Source organism: Sylvia atricapilla, chromosome 2 (assembly GCF_009819655.1).
Source record: "Sylvia atricapilla isolate bSylAtr1 chromosome 2, bSylAtr1.pri, whole genome shotgun sequence".
NCBI classification, from domain to species: domain Eukaryota; kingdom Metazoa; phylum Chordata; class Aves; order Passeriformes; family Sylviidae; genus Sylvia; species Sylvia atricapilla.
This window is the reverse complement of record NC_089141.1, coordinates 64,599,079-64,619,520: the sequence shown is the minus strand read 5'-3', so window position 1 is coordinate 64,619,520 and position 20,442 is coordinate 64,599,079. Positions and strand designations below refer to the sequence as shown.

General features: G+C 34.1%; 1 protein-coding gene across 2 annotated transcripts in view; it reads right to left on the bottom strand.

Moving 5' to 3' along the window:
* Positions 1-522: 522 nt before the first annotated feature.
* Positions 523-20,442, bottom strand: part of PIBF1 (progesterone immunomodulatory binding factor 1) — a 103,757-nt gene continuing 83,837 nt past the window's right edge. Inside the window, exons 17-18 of one of the 2 annotated variants that reach the window (XM_066313384.1) lie at positions 3,094-3,270; positions 523-777 (exon numbers count right to left, since the gene is read on the bottom strand). In XM_066313384.1, coding sequence (XP_066169481.1) covers positions 721-777; positions 3,094-3,270 — 234 coding nt within the window. In that variant the 3' untranslated portion in view covers positions 523-720. Of the gene's footprint in view, positions 778-3,093; positions 3,271-20,442 lie in introns of those variants that run through there. The other variant, XM_066313385.1, reaches the window with a different exon arrangement.

Sequence of the window (20,442 nt, the reverse complement as noted above, 5' to 3'; positions counted from 1 at the left end):
GCTTATTTTCATACAATAAAATATGGCAAGTTACCCATTTCCCCATGACCCACTACAGTCCTCACCCTTCATGGTTCTACTTTTATTTTTACATTGATGTAACTACACTACTGTCTAGCCCATTAAGTATCAGTGCTGATTAAGTAAGATGCATTTTATTGCTTCTTTAAAGTATTTTTAATGCCTGTTTGGTTGTAGAAATGACATCAAGTGATAAACTAATAATCAAGGCCAGTAAGAATTTTTTTTCCCAGCTGACATGAATTTCCTTCATAGAAAGTACAATATAGTTTGATACTAATGTATGTATATTTTGAAAATTTCCATTAGCCAGAATAGATGCAAGGAATGTGGAATGAAACACAAGGGTCTGGGAAAAACAACACAAAAAGGCTGAAACATGCATTAATTTGAACACTGAATTATATGTCCTGTAACTGCCCAGATTATAATGTGTATGACACACTAGTGTTTATTCATCTTTTAAAATTCAAAGAAATGTTAGAAAAATTATTGCATGCATCATTTTCCACACATTTTATTCACATGACAGATCTAGAAATTATTTTATGACACATAAGATTATTTGAAAGCTAAAAAAGAAACAGTTAAAACCAAACCAGTTTGTTTTTATAGTAAAATGAACATAATTATGGTGAAAATAACTTTCTTTAATGAAAAGCTCCCCAAAGGATTATTTTGAATAAATTTGGAAAAATGCTATGCTGATGTTTTCTTCTGTAGTTTCTTGTACCATACAGGTGCCTCTTTATTTGTCTGTAAAAGAAAGAACATTTAGTTGTGAGACAGTGAACAGAATAAAAAACATGCAATCTACACAATTTAAGTAATCTACACAGGTTTCCCTCCTTCCTATGTAGTTCATAGTTGAGTTCTGTGCTTAAATGCAAATATCAAAAATAAGAGTACACATTTAAAGTTACTATTACAATATACCAGTAATGAAACCTATTTCTATGCTATAAAAAGCAGATTATATGGTGAAAAAGAAATAATTTTTAAGAAATACCTGTCACAATGAAAATAAGCATCAACTGTGCCATAAATAGGTTTTATTTGAAATAACATCATCTGTGTTTTCCAGCTGAGAAAGAAATAGATCTTAAAAAAGAAATCTTAGGCGTGCCAAACTGAACAACACTTTATGCAGAAATAAAAAATTCTGCATAAAAGTTCTTAAAAAATTTTAATCAGAAATAAAATAATTCAGTAGTTTTTTAACTCTGTAGAAGGTATTTTAATTGCAGAGAATTATATGTGAGCAACTTTTCCTTGTCTTCATAATCCTATGGGTTACTGCCACACAGTCAGGATCGCTTGTGGAAAATTCAGTGGTGGTTTGTATAAAATTAAATAATTTAAGTTTTAATAGAAATAAAACTACTCAAGTGGAGGTAGAAAAAGGTAAGGACTATTCTGCTTCCAGGGTTGGGTATAATCTCCAGAGTTAGTGAGCACTGTCTCAGTCTGTTGTCCCTAAACTTGTTCCTTCCTAGTTGCCTTTTCTGACTGCTCTCTATTCATTCTTTCCTCCAAGACTTAAAAAGCATTCAATTTAAAAATCTACTTTATTAATTTTGAAGATTTCAGTTGCAAAAACAAAACTGCTGTATCTGTGCAAGCTTTTAGAATTCTAGAAATTGACCTAAACTGGCAGGATTTTCTAAGGACAACTGATTTCTTTCCCTGTCTAAGAAGAAAACCTGTTCCATCTGCCCATTTTCAGTTCCCTACACCAGTCTGCAAAGGCAAGAGTTTTTCACAGAGAAACTGATTACAATTTCTTAATGTATATGCAGTTTTTCTGGATTCCTACACAGTTTCTATATCTCTAAGTAGGACAGGACAGATTATTCACTGAAACCCTGGACCATCTACACAAACTGTTTGCTTATGCTTCGGATCACTAAATAGCTTCATCAAGAACTAAGTTTGAGCATTATGATTTAGCACTGCCAAAGGGACTATGGATGAGACAGCACTGGATAAGCCTGTGTTTAGTATAATATGCAATTCAAGCAAAATTTAAACTCCTAAAATCCCCCAATGTCCTCACATCATGTCCCAGAGTTGCTACCATTTCCTATTTTTCGGTTAAAAACCCAGTATGTGGTGTGCTACACTACAAACCCAGTATTGTTTAAGACACTGTATGTTAAAGTCTCTACCAGGAAAAAGAGAAAAAAGACAAAAGAAGAAAAAAAGAGGACAAAAAAGAAAAAAAGAGTTTTCTTTGAACCAAATCAGCACATATGCTATGCAGCGTGGATACACACAGTCCACCCCAGAAAAAGGTAGCATCATGAAGTTTGTAAATAGGAGCTATGAATTGTTTTGTGATTCAGCATTGCAATTTGACTGTCGCGAATCTATCAGTTCAGACACAGTCATAATCAGAAACTTCTAAACCATTTTCATGAAGCTTTCCAATACCAGAGGCACTATATCTGAAGTGGGCCACTTCAAATATTAAAATCCAAGCTTTCTGTTTCTGAAGGAATAAAACAAGGTTTTATAATGGTTTTGTAACATCAGGCTTCCTTAGCAACAGAAGTGATATAAATACTGGTGTTCTATTTTTTATATACATTTAGACACATACACGTCAATATACATCAATTTAAGAATGCAGAAATACACCTATTTCCTTGCTCCTGCTTCTCAATATAGATATGCACAAACTCCACTTATACACAATCATGGTAGACTTAAATTAGTATACATGGTCTGTGAATCCCTACAACTATTAAAATCTTTCTAGACACTCAGTATTGTAATACAACAGTGGTATTTAAAAAAAAAAAAAAAGAAAAAAAAAAGAAAAAAAGACCTGGTTTGCTGTGAACTTAAGATATAGTTATATTAAGAACTTAAGATATAGTTATATTTAGTAATCAAAATGTAGCTAAAAACCATCACAAACTCTAATTTTTCGCCTCAACATTGACTGTTTCCATAATTAATGAATGAATGAATGACCTATCTCCCTTAAGGATGAATCCACATTTTTCTTTATAAAAAGTGAGGAGAACCATCAGAAGTTTTAGCACTTACTCTTATCATCATACTTACAAATAATGTTGGCTTAGGTATAAATATATTTTCTTCTTCATGTTCTGGCAGCAGTTTTACCAGAGGGACTGATTTTTTTCCAGTTCCACTTTTTACATCAGTATGAGACTGAGGTAGATTTTGTTCAGAGTGTTTACCATGTAGAGTAATTATTATCTGCTTCATTGTGGCTAGTTCCTATAAAACCACAAAAGAACAACGGTAAGTTATTCAGCTGAATTACATCTGAACCTATAAATACTGCTTTGTTAATAATAAATTTATATTCACCAAACATGCCTCAGTAAATGTAAAAAAGAATATATATTGCTAAAATTAATAAGATTATTACTTAAACTCTAGCAAGTAAGAAAATAAAATAGGCATAGAGGATTTATACAACTCAATTTTTGTCTTGCTTAAAGGCTGTAAAAGAGAACGTGTACTGTGTAGTGAGAAGCATATTATCTCTTTTAATTTAGACTTCCATTCTATTTAAAAGATTTCTTTTGCCTTTATTTTTTCAGGCTGAGGGAGTGTACAAATCTAATTTGAATGACTGTGACAACTTGCACTTTTGAGCACTAGGTCTTACACAGAAATTTTATAAATACATAACTAGGAATATTTCTTAATATCTAAATTAGAAAAGAAAAATCAACAAAGAATCTTTAGAGGATATACAGCAAAAAGAGGATCAGAATGGAAAAGAAGTTTTGTGAAAAATGAAAGTTCCAGTGTGGAAAAAGGAATGAGAACATATAGAAATGCAGCCTTTTTTTGGATATCCTAGTAATTTGCTTTAAAAACAATTTGAATTAAAAATGTAATCTTTCCTTAATGCTTGGCTGCACAAAACAGATTACGCAAATGTACAGTAGAGTGAGAAAGGAAAAAAAATAGCATTTTCTGACTTTAACTAGACATCTTCTTTTGTCATCTTTCACCACACCTACCTCCTAATGTTCTACCTCCACCCCATGTAATAGGTATGATTACTATAAAATAAGTAACAGAATTTAAAGCATTATTGTTATTACTATTAGTAGTATTATTTAGAGCATTCATTATTGTAGAATTAGAATAGCAAGATCAGTACAAAAGCCTTTCAATGTAAATTTTAAGATGATTTTACATGTTTTAAATATTATTGCTTTTGTTTGCTTGCTTTTTACAAATGGTGTTGTCTTCAATAAGAAACACTATTACTATATTAGCCTTATATATAATTAACATTCTGTTCCATCTCTCAACCAGAAAAGGGTAATTTGTGTTTACAGCTGAATGACAAATATTTGTTTTATCTTACCTATTTAGTATCTGCTGGAAAATTACATTGATGCACATTCTATTTTCATTGAATTATTAGTAATGAACTAAAAAAAACCCTCAGCCTTTTAAAATACTCCTGCTATATAACTTCTCTCTGTCCACTGCTGCCTTTAATACAGAAGAAACGGTCAAAAGAAACATGCTGAAGCCTTTAAACTGTTGAACACTAACTCAGTTACATGAATGGAAGTTACACTCCACAGACCAGCTTTATCGAGTGTATAAATTGTTCTCATATCTCAGTCATTTAATATTAACTATTTGCATAATTCAGCCATGTGTGGTGGCATGTTGAAACAGCATGACTGTAGAGCAGCTGTTTAAAAGGACTGCATAGCTGATGCCAACATGTTTTTCAAAGTTGTAAACTCTGCAAAGATGTTGCCAAAGCAACACATAGACAGAATTTCTTGATGAAAATAACTCAAGCAAGTATACAGCAAATAAATACACCATCACAGGAGATTAAATTGTACATAAACAATGTTTTGACATTAGCAAATGGTGTTCCTATACTTAAACTGTGTTATTCTGTGGACCAAACAGTTGCACGTTTGAACAAGGCAAAACCCCAAAACTGTCACAGATATTTATTCTAGAAACAGAGCTGAAACTTGTATATATAGGGTCAAATTCTCTTGTGTCAAGATCCACTTGGCAATTTAAAGTCTTCTCTACTTAATAGAATCTGTCCTGTACTTAACAACACTGTCTGTTTTCAGACTTGGAATAGGCTCTGGAGAGTCAGCTCTCACAAGCTTCCCTTGTGACAGGAGGATTCTCTAATGTGAAGCTCTAGGAAGGAATGACAGGGAGTAGGGCGAAGCAGCTATTTTGACATCACAGCCAAATTTATCATGAGGATTTAGCTAAGGTTGCCTTAATATTTGTTTTAAACCCCTTCCACATTTAGCAAGAAAGACCTCGAGAAACTTGCCAAAATAAATAACACAAGAAACACTGAATCCAGTAAAATTACTGGTATGTGTACTGCTAATCAATGAAAGAAAATTGCCCCAACATATTTCCAAGAGGTTTTCTGTTTTCAGCAAAGAATATACTGAAAACAAAGCTCTATCTTGAACAGCAGTGATTTTAACCCTCTCTTTAGATTTCTCTGCTCCTGAACACAACCTTAATTCTTACCTTCACTTTTAAGTTCCGAACATACAGTCATGAGTATCTGCTACTGCTGGCAAGCTATCTTGATTCTGTATTTTTCAATCCCCAAATCCAGCAAGTTGATCTAGAAAGCTAGCAGGGAAAAAGCTGCTCTGGAGATTGTACTTAGAAGAAATATGTGAACTTGTTCCAATGGGAATGAAACAAGGAGAAAGTAAGTAGAGGGTTCAAAGGAGATGGGAAGAATCTTTTATGGAAAAGGACATATACTAGTTTCAGGATACACTAAGTAAAGGAAGATATGAAGAGAAATGGATGATTAAAATTCTTCTATTTTTTACTGTGTTGAGTCCATATGGCTATGTCCAGGCAGAGCTGTGCAAATTGTTTACATACAATATTCCCTTCAGCACAGTAGAAAATAGTGTTGCTAAAGCTCTTGTGTTTCCCAATTTCTCTGGGGAAGTATTTGGTCATTGCCACGTTAGCTCCTGGACATACAAGCCATGCTACGCAAGCTGTGTGTCACTGTGTTGAGGCTTCCAGGTCTGAGGGCATTTGCTTTGGCTTTGGAGAGCCAGACAGCAATCCTTCTTGGGAGGATTATGAGTACGAACACCTCTGAGTGGATTCACCCAGCTCCTCCCTGGGCTGGCTTACACCTTTGGTCTCACTGTCACAAACTGTTGTGGGAACACAAGCACCCACTCACCGCTTACACAACATTCTGTGGGCACGTGGCAGTGCGGATACATGGAAAACAATGCAGTTGGCAAAAAAAAGGTGGGTTAAGATGACACAAGGGAAAAAGTAACCGATGTAGCTGGCACAAAAACAGTGCTTACATACAATTAGTGTCACCCATACAAACAAGTATCAGGGACTATATCTGGGACTATATTATTAAATATTTTGAAAGTCTGTCCACAGCTACGTGATGAATTTTTGGTTAAGGAGGTTGCTATGTGTACCAGCTCAAGTCCCAAAAATCAAAGTAATGAGCTATGTGACACATAAGTGGGATTTCACTTGAACTTATAACACCTAAACGGCTGTATCTAAACCTAAGTATCTAACCATGAGCTAAGAATCTAATTTTCCATTACGGACAGTGTAGCTTGGAAAGTGACTCCATTCAGAAGTGGGACACTATTGCTGTTGCAATACTAGCCTTGCTGATTAGGCTCCTGTTAACTATAAAGCATAGAAGGATACCTCACCAGAGACACCTTCATTTTGATACCTAAATTTAGTTGTGATAAGCTGAATCCATTTCTCACCTCACTCTCCTTATCATTTACTTTTCTCAGGCTTCTAATTTACCTAAAACAACTTTCATCTTGAATAGTCAGTGTGCAATCATATTTCCCCTTGAAGTATCAAATTATTTTCTTAAAAAGAACTGTGTTTTTTAGAACAAGCTTTCACACCACAGATTATCCACTTAAGTTTTCCTAAACATACAGAAATTTATACTTTAGGACAATCTAACATCCTGTATTCCACTTATGGATAAGAATTCATATTTAGTAAAGATTACTTAACTATAAAAGAATACTTCAAAATTCTGCATACATAACTAGAAAATTCTACATACATAAAAGAGTTGGAATTCAAAGTGAGTGATTGGACTGAATGGACTAGGAACACTGGGAGTGATGTAGCAGGAGGTGAAGTAAGGTAACATGTATTGCATTGTAAATAGTATCAGAAGAAACTACTTGCTTATTTCCATTTATTTTTGGTAAGTTATGTCCAACAACCTTAGTTAAAAATAGCAAAAGCAATTTTGTGTGCCAATACACAAGCAGAGAAGGAGATATAAAGGTTGAACTCAATGATCTTAGAGGTCTTTTCCAACTTCAGTGTTTCTATGACTCTGTTTAGGTACAGACAAAGGACAGACAGCAGTCTTTTTCCACAGTGTTCATGAATTAAAATGTTTCTGGTTTGGCATATTTCCTAAATTCTACATTGCCATTTTATTAGGCTAAATGCTGGTGTTGCTGTGGAACTAAATGAAAATCATAAAGCTTTAAAATAGTGTTAAAAAAAACCAAACCAAAGAAGTGTAAGTCATTTTTAAAAGGTAAAGTAAAAAAGGGTGTTACCTGCTCATATTAGTCATACTTCAGAAAATTCAGAGACTTTTAAGTAATGCTTGAGCTTAAAGTAAAAGTAAAAATAAGCTGTAGTTTATTTAAAATACATGTTACCTATTATGGATAATTGAAATAGTACCTAGAAAAATAGAGACTGAAGATTAGTTTTGGAATACAAAGGATAAAGTTTGATTCCTTCAATTAGCAATGTAACTAGAAGATAAGCAAATGCAAAAATAAGGCATGCAGCCATATAAAATATAAATGTATTTAGAGTTACAGATACTATAAAGGGAACTCTATTAACATTGGTTTTGATGTCCTTGATACATGCTCAAACATACACATACCAAAAGAGCAGCTTACATCTTCCTAATTCAAAATTAATAGAATATTAACTATTATAACAAAACCACGACTTACATCATCAAAGCAAAATGACAAAGGAAGTGTCTTATGTGGGAAATGATCGAGGCATAAGAAGGTGCTCTTTTATTATGTAACTAATGAAGTATGTGAAAGAAATGCCTATATTAAGCATTTTAATGAAGTATAGTATCAAGATAGTAATTTCATTTTTTTCCAGTGATTTGTCAATAGTAAAATCTTTTTTTCTTTTTGTCTCTGTCATGTAACTATAATCAAAGCAAGAAAGAATCCTCTCTGTGCATTCAAAAGCTTGCAACAGCACTTAACATTATATATGTGTATATATAGTTAGAATAACTACGTAAATTTATGTAAGCAGTTAATAAGACATATCTATATATTATGCTCAGGAAGCAGATGTAAAACAAGAGTCTCAAGAAAAAGTAACTGCCTAACAAGAATTAATCACACACATGTCAGTTCTTAGGTTCTCATGGCATGGAATTCTTGCACCTCCAATAATCTCCATACAATGATCTTGAAAAGAACGTTTATGTAGATCAAATCAAACAGTTGGAACTCCTCAGCAGGAAGAGACACAGACCTGTGTGGTCTCAAGATAGCTCACTCTAATGGTAAATTTAATGGCTTTTTCTTATCACTAAAATAGCAGAAGAAACCAATGGGTGTCAGATCCACCTGACTCCTCATGCAGTAAAGCTCATGGTTACTGTACTCAGGTAAATGTCCTCTAAAGCAAAAGTGGCCCTGATAATAGAATGTCCAGGTAATTGAACCTTTATCCTGGCAAGTGACATTCTACTTTTAGCTCTGCATATAGAATTTAGGAATTCTAATTTACAAGTGCATATATTTATGAATTTACAGTTGCAAACTTCACCTTAGATTGTAACCCCATTTTGAAGTAGAGAACTTGTATTGTGGAAGTTGAAGAAGAGATTTCTGCCCTAGAAAATGTATCAGGTTCTGGCAGAACCACTGAATTTTGATGACTGACATGCGATTCCCAGAGAACACAGCATAAAAGAATAGCACAGAAAACAAATTTCACTGTCAAAATCAGAAAAATCAGATGAAAGAGGGATAAAACTAGAGGTCTTCTGCCTCAGGGATGCTGATAAAAAGTTAAGGTCTCTCAAAATTTGTGAGTCAAGCACTAAAGTGACGATTTTAGATGTGTATTCTCACTCCCAATCTGTAAATCTCCTGTACTGTGAGAGAAAAGCATGTATGGTCAGGACCTCCTTTGGAAAGCTGGTATTCTTCACTTTAACTGCCATATGGTCCCCATGTGGTTAAACTATAACTCAAAACAAAGTATGTATCCAGTCTGGAGTTTGACTGTACATCCCTCATGCATGGAAAGGATTGAACAAATAACTGCTTCACAAAAAGACTTTTAGTGCACCACAACTTGAGTCCAGAGACTGGACTCTTCTCAATGTGGAAGCAAAACAGTAGCTTTGAATATAACAGACTGGTGACTATTACAGCTGTATTAACGTCTAAAATAACGTTAACAATAAAAGCAATAAATATATTAAAACATACAACTGAGGGAAGATAGCCATACTGGCATGAAAAACATGTTCATGCCAAGTCAGAGCAATCCGTTTTCACATGCATGTTTCCTCTTAGTTTTTCAGCTATTGTAGTCTTCAAACAAGTCTGCTCAGGGAAAAACAAGAGTTCAGATACTGAAGCTACAGGTTTGTTAAAAAATATTGATTTGAGAAATTTAAACCAGCATTTAAGAATGTTATACCCATTTGGTAGTGTAAAGATCACATCCTGGAATGATTTCTCAGTCTCTGAAGAATTAAAAGTTCATGTTCCATGATACGAATGTCCAAGAGAGGATTCAGAGAGAAAAAAAAAATTACTTCCTGTATCTCCTTCTTGAGGGAAAATTATCTTAATCTGGAAAAAGGCAGGGCAGAGTGGTTCAGAAGGAACCATCTTCACAGCTGTCTGTCTCAAGGTGTTCACTAGGATCAAGCTTAATGGGCATATCAGGTGATGGTAAATAAAATACTAAGGACATTGCTCTCTATGAAGTCCTGTGCAGTTCCTTACCTGGATCCCTCTTAGACTCCTACTGTAACTTTTGTGAAAGTAAAGGTATATTAAAAATAAAGTTGTATCATTTAATTGCTGATACTAAGGTGGAGAGGGATTTTGTAAGAACGCTGATTGCAGTTTGGCTTTGGAACATGTGACTGGATACTTGGCTGGATCTCCTCATATGCATTTTTAGGTATCTTCAGTAATATTTAAACCTAGGCAAACCAGCTTGTCTGATTCCAATCTACTGCTGTTGGTAAGAAATTAAAAAGTAATAACAACTTTGTTGATTTTTAATGAAGTTATGGTAAATCACACTGTAATAGTGCCTGTTTCTTTTTTCTGGCTGCAAATCCTGGATGACTTTCAGATGTAAATACCTACATGATATATTTTTAAAATTAGGCAAGATCCATCTCTGCTACTCTGTCACTTGACAAGCAACTTCTCAGATTATCTTTACACTGGCAGTACTCTTTGACAGCACTGGAACTCAGCAGTTAAAACAGAGGTAAACAAACAAAGCTTACTGTATAGATTCCTGGCATAAACATACTTCTGCACAACAACAGACAGACTAGATGACTGCAACAGAACCTAGTTCCACCTTTTAACATATGCAATGACTCGCATACAGCACTTTGAAGTTTGAGTATGGTACTCAAACTTTGGAGTGCACTAGAGAAAGGAGACATATGTGTCATTATCAAGGAATGAGACTCTCAAGCAAAAGTAGTACCTACAATGTCTCCTCTTCAGAAGTGCTGACAATTCGCACAAAGAACTATTTTAGAACTATCCTTCAGGGTTTTTTTTTATTTCTGCTAGAGACATACTGCAGTAGACAGCCTATAGCCTGAAACAAATTATCTGTTCCTGTTTTTGGCCAGAAGTGAAACACCATTAGCACAAGTTCACAACACTGGACAGTAACATCAATGATGACAAGTTGAGAAATAGGAGAAAGACACTGCAGAAGTGCCATTTTGACATGACAGCAAAATGAAGCAAATGGTCAGTCCATTCCCTTGTTCAAGACTGCAGATGGATAGGAAACAGTGCCACAACTGGTGCAAACTCAGCTTCAACAGTGGAACTCCTTGAGCTTGTGCTTATCAGTAGAATCTATATCCATAACAGAGCTCAAAGAAGATTTTAACAACCACCTATGAAATCAAGAAAACATCACAAGTCATTGTTCAATCTTTCAAGTAAGGAGTGTATTTCACATAGTTGCGCCCCTGATTGCTGCTGTGCTGAAAATATAAGAAGTCAGCAAGAATTCCATTGTGAGAATTGCACATATGGTCATCTAAGGCACATGGATACACACTGTAAAGCTGGAAACTGGAAGACAGCATGAAATGTCTCAATCAAACAAATGAACCTGATAACTGGGTGGTGGAAAGATGCCAGACCATATGCAGGATGTTGATAACTTCTCTGCACCACACTTAATTCACTAGTTATCTATATCCCAGTGCATATAAAAAACTTAAAATGAACTGACAGATCTGTGACTATATGGATCTACAAACTACTTCCAGTTTTATAAAGTGAACACATTAGAACTGTAGCAACAATAAAATGAAAGAGACCGCAGAGAACTTCTCTGCAGAGAACAGCATCTGCCTTTTTAGATACATAAAAATCTCTGCCTATTTCAGCTGTATCTTAAATTTGTTCTTAAGAGTTTAATCTCTCTAACTTCTTAACAAAAATAGGAATTCATTTGTCTCATAATTCAGAACTAGCATGTCAAATTCCTAAGGTTTTTTTCACTTTTGTATAGTAGATCAGAAATATATTTTTAATTGTAACTAGGACTAATTCTCCAAATACATTTTTTTATCTGAGCCATTGTGATATTCATTTACTCAACATTTAATAAAAAGTATGCTTTCTTGAGTAAGTTCACCTAACAGGAAATGGATGCTAACATGCTTATGTGTTAAAACAGCCTTATTTTCATAAATTATTATATAAAAGTTACTGTATTTTCTGAGATGGTAATATTCTAGTTTAATTCTCCCTGTCTTTGCTATTTCTTACAGAGTACTTAAATTCACTTTCCACTTTGTAATAGTCAAATGCTACCATGACATGATCAAAAGTAAAATTTTTACACAGCTGGATATGCAGTAGAATGAGCCAGAAATATACATAGCCAATACAGGCAAAAAAGTAACATGGGATACATGCTGAGAAAATCTGAATAATTTCAGACTAATCAACAATTAATAATTTCTTCTTTAAAAGTTTATCGCTTTGATTCTAGTTCTCTCAAAACCATATAAAATAAAATACACATGCCTATTCCATCCCATAATCCATATATATGTTGCATTTTGCCTATGAAAGCTCCTATTTAGTATACAACTGCTTACTGTATACCACTGTAAATAGAGAGATAATTCTTCCAAGAATATAGATGAAAAATAGGAACACGTTCTGACTAATACAGCTCAAAGAAAAGAATCAGTGCTCTTCTAATTCCAGTACTATTTGGAATTCAATTTTTATTAAAGCTTGATAGCAACAAAATAGATAACAAAAAGATGAGAAATACTTCTTAGGAGCATATATTTCTTTGTAAAAAAATGAGCCAGAAGCTTCTCTACACTCGTTTAGCAATGTAAATGTCACTTTGTTTCTCCAAGCTTAAAGCTGAGAATAGCTCCGGGGCTTACTTGTGATGCAGAAACGTCCCTGTAATCTACTTAGAAAACATGCAGAACATTAATAGAAACTAGAATCTTGGAACATAAACGTAGCGTAAGAAAAATGATAATTACTCTGTGGCTTAACATTTAAAAAGAGAGCTAAGCATTGTACATCAGCATTTTTTTTTATATAGAACAAGTTGCAGCACATAGATGAGCAGGAAGTCATTCACTTTAGAAACACAAATAATTTTGACATTATCGTGTACAATCTTTTTATTCAGAAAAGAGGGGGAAGAGGCAGAGATAGAGATTGTTTGAAGGCACCTGTTACCAATCACATCTTTTCATTTGTGTCTTCCCAACCCCTGCAGATACCCCTTCCTTCCCCTCTCCCCAACAAAGCAGTTTTCTCCTTTTATCCACTAAGCTTCCATCCCTGATTAAACACGTACTGCCCTCCCCCTCATGACTCCAAAGCTTTTTATGAGTGTCTGAACTTCTCTCCACCTCTGTTTTTTGCAGATGGCAGCTGTTGCTACTCTCCAGGTTCCTAAATCCAACATATTGGCTTTCTGTCCTAGGTTATTCCTAGTCAATCTTCTTCAGCGTAACTTAGTTACAGCTGAGGATAGTATTAGCCTGACTTGAAAGTATGACTAACAATGAAATTATGAAAACTCATCTGGAATTCTCAAGGTCATTGCTATGATGGAACTAAAATCTGGGCACAGAGAATTTAGATGTGAGGGGCAGTCCCCAAAGGCACTGTGAAAGTAAGGATGGCAAACCTAGTAATATAGAGTGGAATGGTCAAGATAAGGTAAAGCAGAGATACTTCAGGACACCTTGCATTTCCACAAAAGAAGAAAAAAAGAATAAAAACATCTGACTTTTCTTTCACTCTTGTGGGCAAAAAACAGGATAATTATTGAGAAGTACTAGGATTTTGTGCAGGATACTGACATAAGGTGAATGCAAGCACAGAGACTACTAGATTCTCAAACACTGTGAACATTAAAATTTTGGAACAATGTCATGGAATTCTGAAATTCATATGGCCGCGTTTCAAATCTAACATTCATAAACATTTACCTAAATCCTTGGAAACCTTAGCCTGGTAATTTATAGAAGCTCTGAAAAAATGCTTAGAACCCTTCACAAACTACATATATCCTCGTATGACTAATTAGTAACTGTTTCTCCCCTTGATCATGTGGACTCTCTAAACATACTTTGAAAATGCATTTGGCAACCATTTATCAAAAACTAAAACATAACTCAGATTTTTAAAATTTTAAAGATAATGAAATAACTATTTTCTGTTCTTAACTTCATCTTTTTCACCTATTCTGTCTTTTTCTCTGTGCTTACTTATTACTTACACAATACTGCCTTATGCTTTTCTCCTTTTCTTGCATCCCACCACATCCTCTGTTTTCTTGGACAAAATAAGCTAGACCTTTAATCTCACTCACCTAAGATGTCCAGACTGTTGTGAAATTTATCTCTTTTTTCCCCCCAGAAAATATTGTATAAAAATTACAAAATTACAGACTAAATAAACACTTTTTTAAATTTACATTTTAAGTTTTTAAGATTTAATCTTTAAGAGACTGGCAGGAGATTGGAAAGAGGCCTTTTTCAGAAGATATTGATTAAAAAGTGAATATAAGTTCTCAGAATGATATGATGTGAAAATGTAATTGTTTGTGAAACTGCTTCCAAAATGCAATCTGTTCCTATTTAAGAAGATGACTTAGAGAAAAGAGTTAATTTGTGTCTCATTAGAAAAAAATAAACACTAAGGAGATTTTCTTTTCAGGTTTTTGAACTGAAACATGTACGAGACAAAAAATGGCTGTGAGTAAGTTACTGCATTAAGACACATGAACTCTTAACCTCTTCCACAAACGGGGGAGTTTTGGACAAAGTACCATTTCTTTTATTTTGATTATTGCTTCTGCAAAACAGGGACAGTAATAGTTTTCTGCTAAACTTGTGGATATAATATTTGCGAGACAGGTGTTCAGTTAGAGTGGTGAAGGCCACAGAAATATCCAGTTAATAAATAGGATTATTTTGACATATTGATAAGAAACTGTGAAAACCTGGGAAAGGGAAAGAGTTACATGGTTTTAAAGGAAAAGCTTTACTCATAAATCCTGAGTTGTACATCACATATAGAATGCACCTGCCAATTGAAAGTAAGTACAACATAACAGTCACTCAGGCAATTAGCATTTTAATATTAACCTGGCAGACTATTTTCAGCATTAACAACTCACTAAGAATTTTTAATTCTTTAATATGTTTTAAATAGTGTAAGAGCTTGCAGTGGTTAACCAATCTAGTTGAAGATTCTATTCAGACACATATTTAGACAGATTTAACACTCACATTGAGTGACACAACAATTTACTGACATAAGCTAACTGGATTGAAGTAAACAAATAGCAATCAAACTCCATGTGTCTGTAGCCATTTAACTGATTGATATCAACCAGGTTTATTTAAACTACTATTACATGTTTTCTACTTTGTCCCCTAGCAGACAGCCAGGGCCTGGTTTCTGGTTGCTAGCTTCACTTGAAGAGCTATGGCACAGTAACACATGAATGTGTCAATAAGGCCGGTGACTAGTTCAGCAAGTTTACATTCTATCACTTGTATGCACAGCTGCTAATGTACGGTGAGTGCACAGATGTGTAAAGCAGATAAAATATCAAGTATATATAAAATATACTTGGTGTATAATGTTCATGGGCTGATAATGAATCATGTCTGCATAAACAACTGCATTGTAGGAAATTAATGCCTATTGTAAAGAGCCTGAATTTGCAGCATTTATGTCATAAATTCTATTTCTTATGAAAATGATTTCATAGTATTAGTTTTACTTCTTTAGGTTAAAAATTACTGTATTGCCAGACTGCATCACATGCTGGTGATTTCAAGCAGTTAAAAAAACAGTGTAAATGAAATATTCATACAAACAGAACCTGATCTTAGGGACTTGAAGGAACATCTTTTAAAGTCTTCTGTTGGTGTCTCTTACACCACTGTCTCATTTTTTGTTTTAAGGTCTCCTACAGTATTTCTGTTTGAAACATAAAAAGAACTCCAGTTGTTCCACTTGCTCTGCTTTTTTTTTCCCCAAAACCCAGTGGATTATGATCTTCACATTAAAAATATAAGCCCCAGCTAATTAATTTTCAAGATTTTAGAACTCAGTTTCTACACTCTGTTTGAATTGGAAATGCTAAAATAGATTTAATTGTGCATATTATTGGTTTTCTTTATTATGACACATCTGCATCTTAAATTTCTGAAGAAATAGTACAATGCTATACATCAAAGCATAGCAAATTTATAACATCTTAAATGTAACCTCAGGAAATTATTACTAAAACTTCTTGCCAAACATCTGAGTGCTGACAGACTGCCCTTCCAAGTTTTCATCTGGAGTTAGAAAGCCAAGGGATAAAGTCTAGAATTGCACTTCTGACGTTACAAAATACTAACAACTGCATCAAGCATGAAAGGCAATGGAATTGCCAAGATCACAGAGCTCACGGTAAATATTTCTTTTAGCCAAAGGCTGACCATGGGAAAGAAAAAAAAAACCCCACAAACCAAAACAACAAACTAGATAAAAGGAATAATGTATCAAGAGCTTCACCAAAAAGATTTGGTGGATTCATCCCACTTCAGCACTTAACAGGGAACTGCATTTCAGTGCCTTTAAGTTATAGATGCCCTTTATAAGCACCAAAGGATAATCTTTGGATGCAGATAAAGGATGGCATAGAAGCTGGTGTTCTATACAGTTTAGGACACAAAATGCCCTCTTTATCACAGGTAAGTAATATTTTTACTTCTTTTTTTTTTTTTTTTTTTTTTTTTTTTCCTTTGCTGGACTCTTCCCAAAGATCGTTCAAACTGCTAACTTAACAGACAGCAATACACTTTTCTAGTGTTTTTTTTGTTTTGTTTTGTTTTTTGCCAGGTTAGGTTTCTGTTTAGTGATTTGAATGGTCCTAGCATTAGAAGTGTGTCAGACCTGGTGCAACAGAAGGAGGGAGGAGGAGAATCAGCAGCAGAGGGGTAAGGCAGTGTTATAGCTGTTGGGTCAACTTGGGCATGATGTATAATTTCATCTGGATTTATCCTTTGAAGAAACATCTTTCTAACTTGTTCTTCCCTGACTATACAAAGACACCTGGGCAGTAAGTTCCAAAGATGGAGGCATGTCATGGAGTTTATTAGTTAGTGGGAAGGATCAAAACTACAATTTGGGGTTGGTGTAGTTTGTTTGAGTGTCAACAGTGTAAAGTTCAGCTGATTAAAATGAGAACAGAGAATGTTTCCCCAAACAATGTCTTATGCTTTTCTGATGGATCTGGAAAAGCAATTAAATAATAATGCCTTGTCAAAACATATAAAATATCTTATTCTAAAATCAACTGAATAATCTGAGACAGCATTATCTTGCTCTCTCGCACTAAGGGGTGTACAAATGGCATCAGAATATTGTGCACCCCAGACCCTTCTGAGAACTCAAAGAAGACAAGGGGCCCTGAGAAGGCTTTATTACGAACCTCTAACACGATCTCAGCATCACCCTAGATCCTGACCATTTATGATAATGCCGCTGAACACCTTCTAACAGGAAAGTTTGCATTCAATCGCATGAAGTATGCAAGAAATTTTATCTTGCCAGCTGATTCTCAGTGATCTAAATGCAAAACTAGATTAAAAGGTTTTCCACATTCATTTACTAATTAATTCAGACAAAAAAGGAAGCAGCAGGCCAAGAAACAATTCAGAATTTGGGCCAAGAATATAGTTTGAAGAAAACCCCAACCTTCCTTTTTACTCCTTCATGGGTGGACAGAAGCTTTGCATAATCAAATAACTAGCTTTCACTTTGATTTCCTACAGCAAAATATAAGATTCATCATCAAATCAGACATCTATATAATTTGAAATAATGAACTATCTTATGAAATTAAAATTTAATGTAAATTTTTCCTGTAATGAAAGAGCTCATATAAGAATCCTACATAAGTTCTTCCAAGATTCAAAGCAGAACTTTCAACTTCTTCTAAAATTAAAATCTGTGAAAAGAGAAGATTAATTATAAATGTAAGTTCTTTATTTAAAAAGTGTCTAAAATGCTATAATTGTCTCCAAAGCAGCATTATGAATGCAGCTGATATCACGAAGAGATAAAAACAAAAAAACCTTCCAACCCCTCAAACTTTAACATTCCATTAAAAAGAGTTAATAGAATCTGAGACCACACAGGCTGGAATACCTTAAGTCAGAACTGTACAGCTACTGAAACATGTTGCTGGAAGTCAGCATTAACATTGTTTTGGCATTTTGCTTATACTTTTAGCATTTACTTTTAACATACCTCAACTTCATTTTATCTTAACTATGAATATCTTTGGTTTATCTATTCAAGAATTCTAATGTTTCTACTTGCAAACATGAGAGCAACAAGGTAATTCCTAACAAGACATGACAGTTTAGTATGTGCAATGACTGAACAAGGCTGATAGTAACCCTGTTACATGATAGCACGTACCAAACACATAAACCCATAATTCATCTTTTTTTTTTTTTCAAGTTGTATGAATCTGTATTTACAGGTTGCACGTCAGTTTTATTTAAAATCACAAACCGTTTAAATGCAATTAACTCTTTACTAACCCGAAGTGAGAAAATTTGTATTCCTTATTTCTATCAGCAAGGATAATTACTGAAAAATTGTGATGTTATTGCAAATTTAAATCTTTTATTAAGATGGCAAAGAAGTCATAGTCAAAGACTAGCTCACTATCCTGTACAAATACTTCAATACATGAGGTAACTGCCTTTTAGAGAAATTCAAGAAGTGTAAAACTACTGGAAGAAGTTTGCGTTAGAAATAGAAAATAAAAGGCTGCATTAGGAATAAACAGAAGTGACAAAAGTTAAACCTACACATAGATACAAAAGCTACTTGATCTTTTCAAACATTCTCCTGAAACAATTTTAGCTTATATTTTGTTTCTTAGGAGATTTTTTGTGTGTTGTACTGGCATTTCAGTTTTCTTCTCTCAAACACACATCCTCTAATGTTTCTTTTTTACTGTTAATATCCTTTTCTGCTGAGGTATCTTTAAAAAAACATTATCACTTTTTAACAAAACCAGTATGACTAATATGTTCTATTTTTAACAGATGTAAAAAGAGAAAACAGTACTAATTTTGGAAATATTTGTTCAATTTCTTAACATTCAGGGTATGAAGAGCATCAAAGAAATCTGTTTCAGACTCAAGCGTTTGCTTTTCTTTTTCAGTCAAGCCCTCCTCTGCCAGCCTTTCTTGATCGTTTAACACAGTTTAAAATTTGAAATGGTGAAATGACACAAAGAAGCAAACTGCTGCCTATCAGGAATAGTTTAGGAGGGGACTTACAAGGACTAATACAGTGTGGATTTTGTAGTGGAAACAATGTTGCATAGCTTCAAGTTAGAAATGTTATCATTTTCTTAGAAAACATGGTAAAAATTTTCTTTTATCACTTTCTACTGTTTTTAATCAGCTGCAATGCATGCTCATTGATATGAAACTACTAAAACTAGACACCCAAGGTGTGACTACTCTGTGAGCATAATTAGTTGGCAGCACCCCTGCTTGGGAAAGAAAGAGTAGGAACAAGAAATTTTGAAAGAAATTAATTTGAAATTAGGCCAAGGGCCTCTCATATTGGAAAAAACATTACAAGTTTATATAATTATGTCATGTTTTCTCGGAGTATTTTTCAGATCATTAATATAAGGATATGATAAAGCATGAATATAATGGTAAGGTTTACAAACTATCTAGAAATGTTTAAATCATAGATTAGTTTGGCTTGGGATTCACTGAAGTTGAGGCTCACTTGGACTCTGCTGTCAGTGAAACTGTTTTGTTTTGGTTTGAACAAAAAGTAGTTTTTTAAGTGCTTGGGAGAGAAACTAGTTTGGACCAATTAATGACATGGATTTTAGTTTACTGGTCTAAGAAAGGAATGTGATGAACAACATAAAAAGGAGATGAGGGAAAACAATTTTGAAAGTGGACTGAGACTTCATGGGATGGACAGTCAGTTTTCCATGAATAGAACGTATTAAAATGAATGACAATCCATTCTCTGACAGCGTAATTTAGGAGTTGTAGCTTCCCTGAAAGGAATCTCTCCATCTTTTCTCTTACCAGTAAGAGAAAAGAAAGATGTCAGAGAACTATTGATGTACCTCTATGATCACTTTCTGAACAGGTAAGTGAGTAGCTAGGTCCCATCATTCTGTATTTATAATTTGCGCTGTTTTTCCTCATATTCATAATTCCTGATTTGTTAATGTTGTATTTTCTCTGCAAATCCTTGCCAAATCATTCAGCAGCTCTGGGAGAAGATTTATTAGCTGCTCAGGTCAGCTTTTGGTTTTTATCTTCAGTACTCTTTAGCTTCACAAAATTCTGTGATATTATTCACATTCTCAGATTCCTGAAGTAAACTTCATTTATTTTCATCCTTTGTTTCAGACATTTAAGCAGATTTTCTCTCATATGCCATGACATATTAGTCTCTTAAGATTGTTGAGATAAAAATCTTGGTAATAGCCTTTAGGATTCCCTAAATGGCACAATTTTGTGTATTC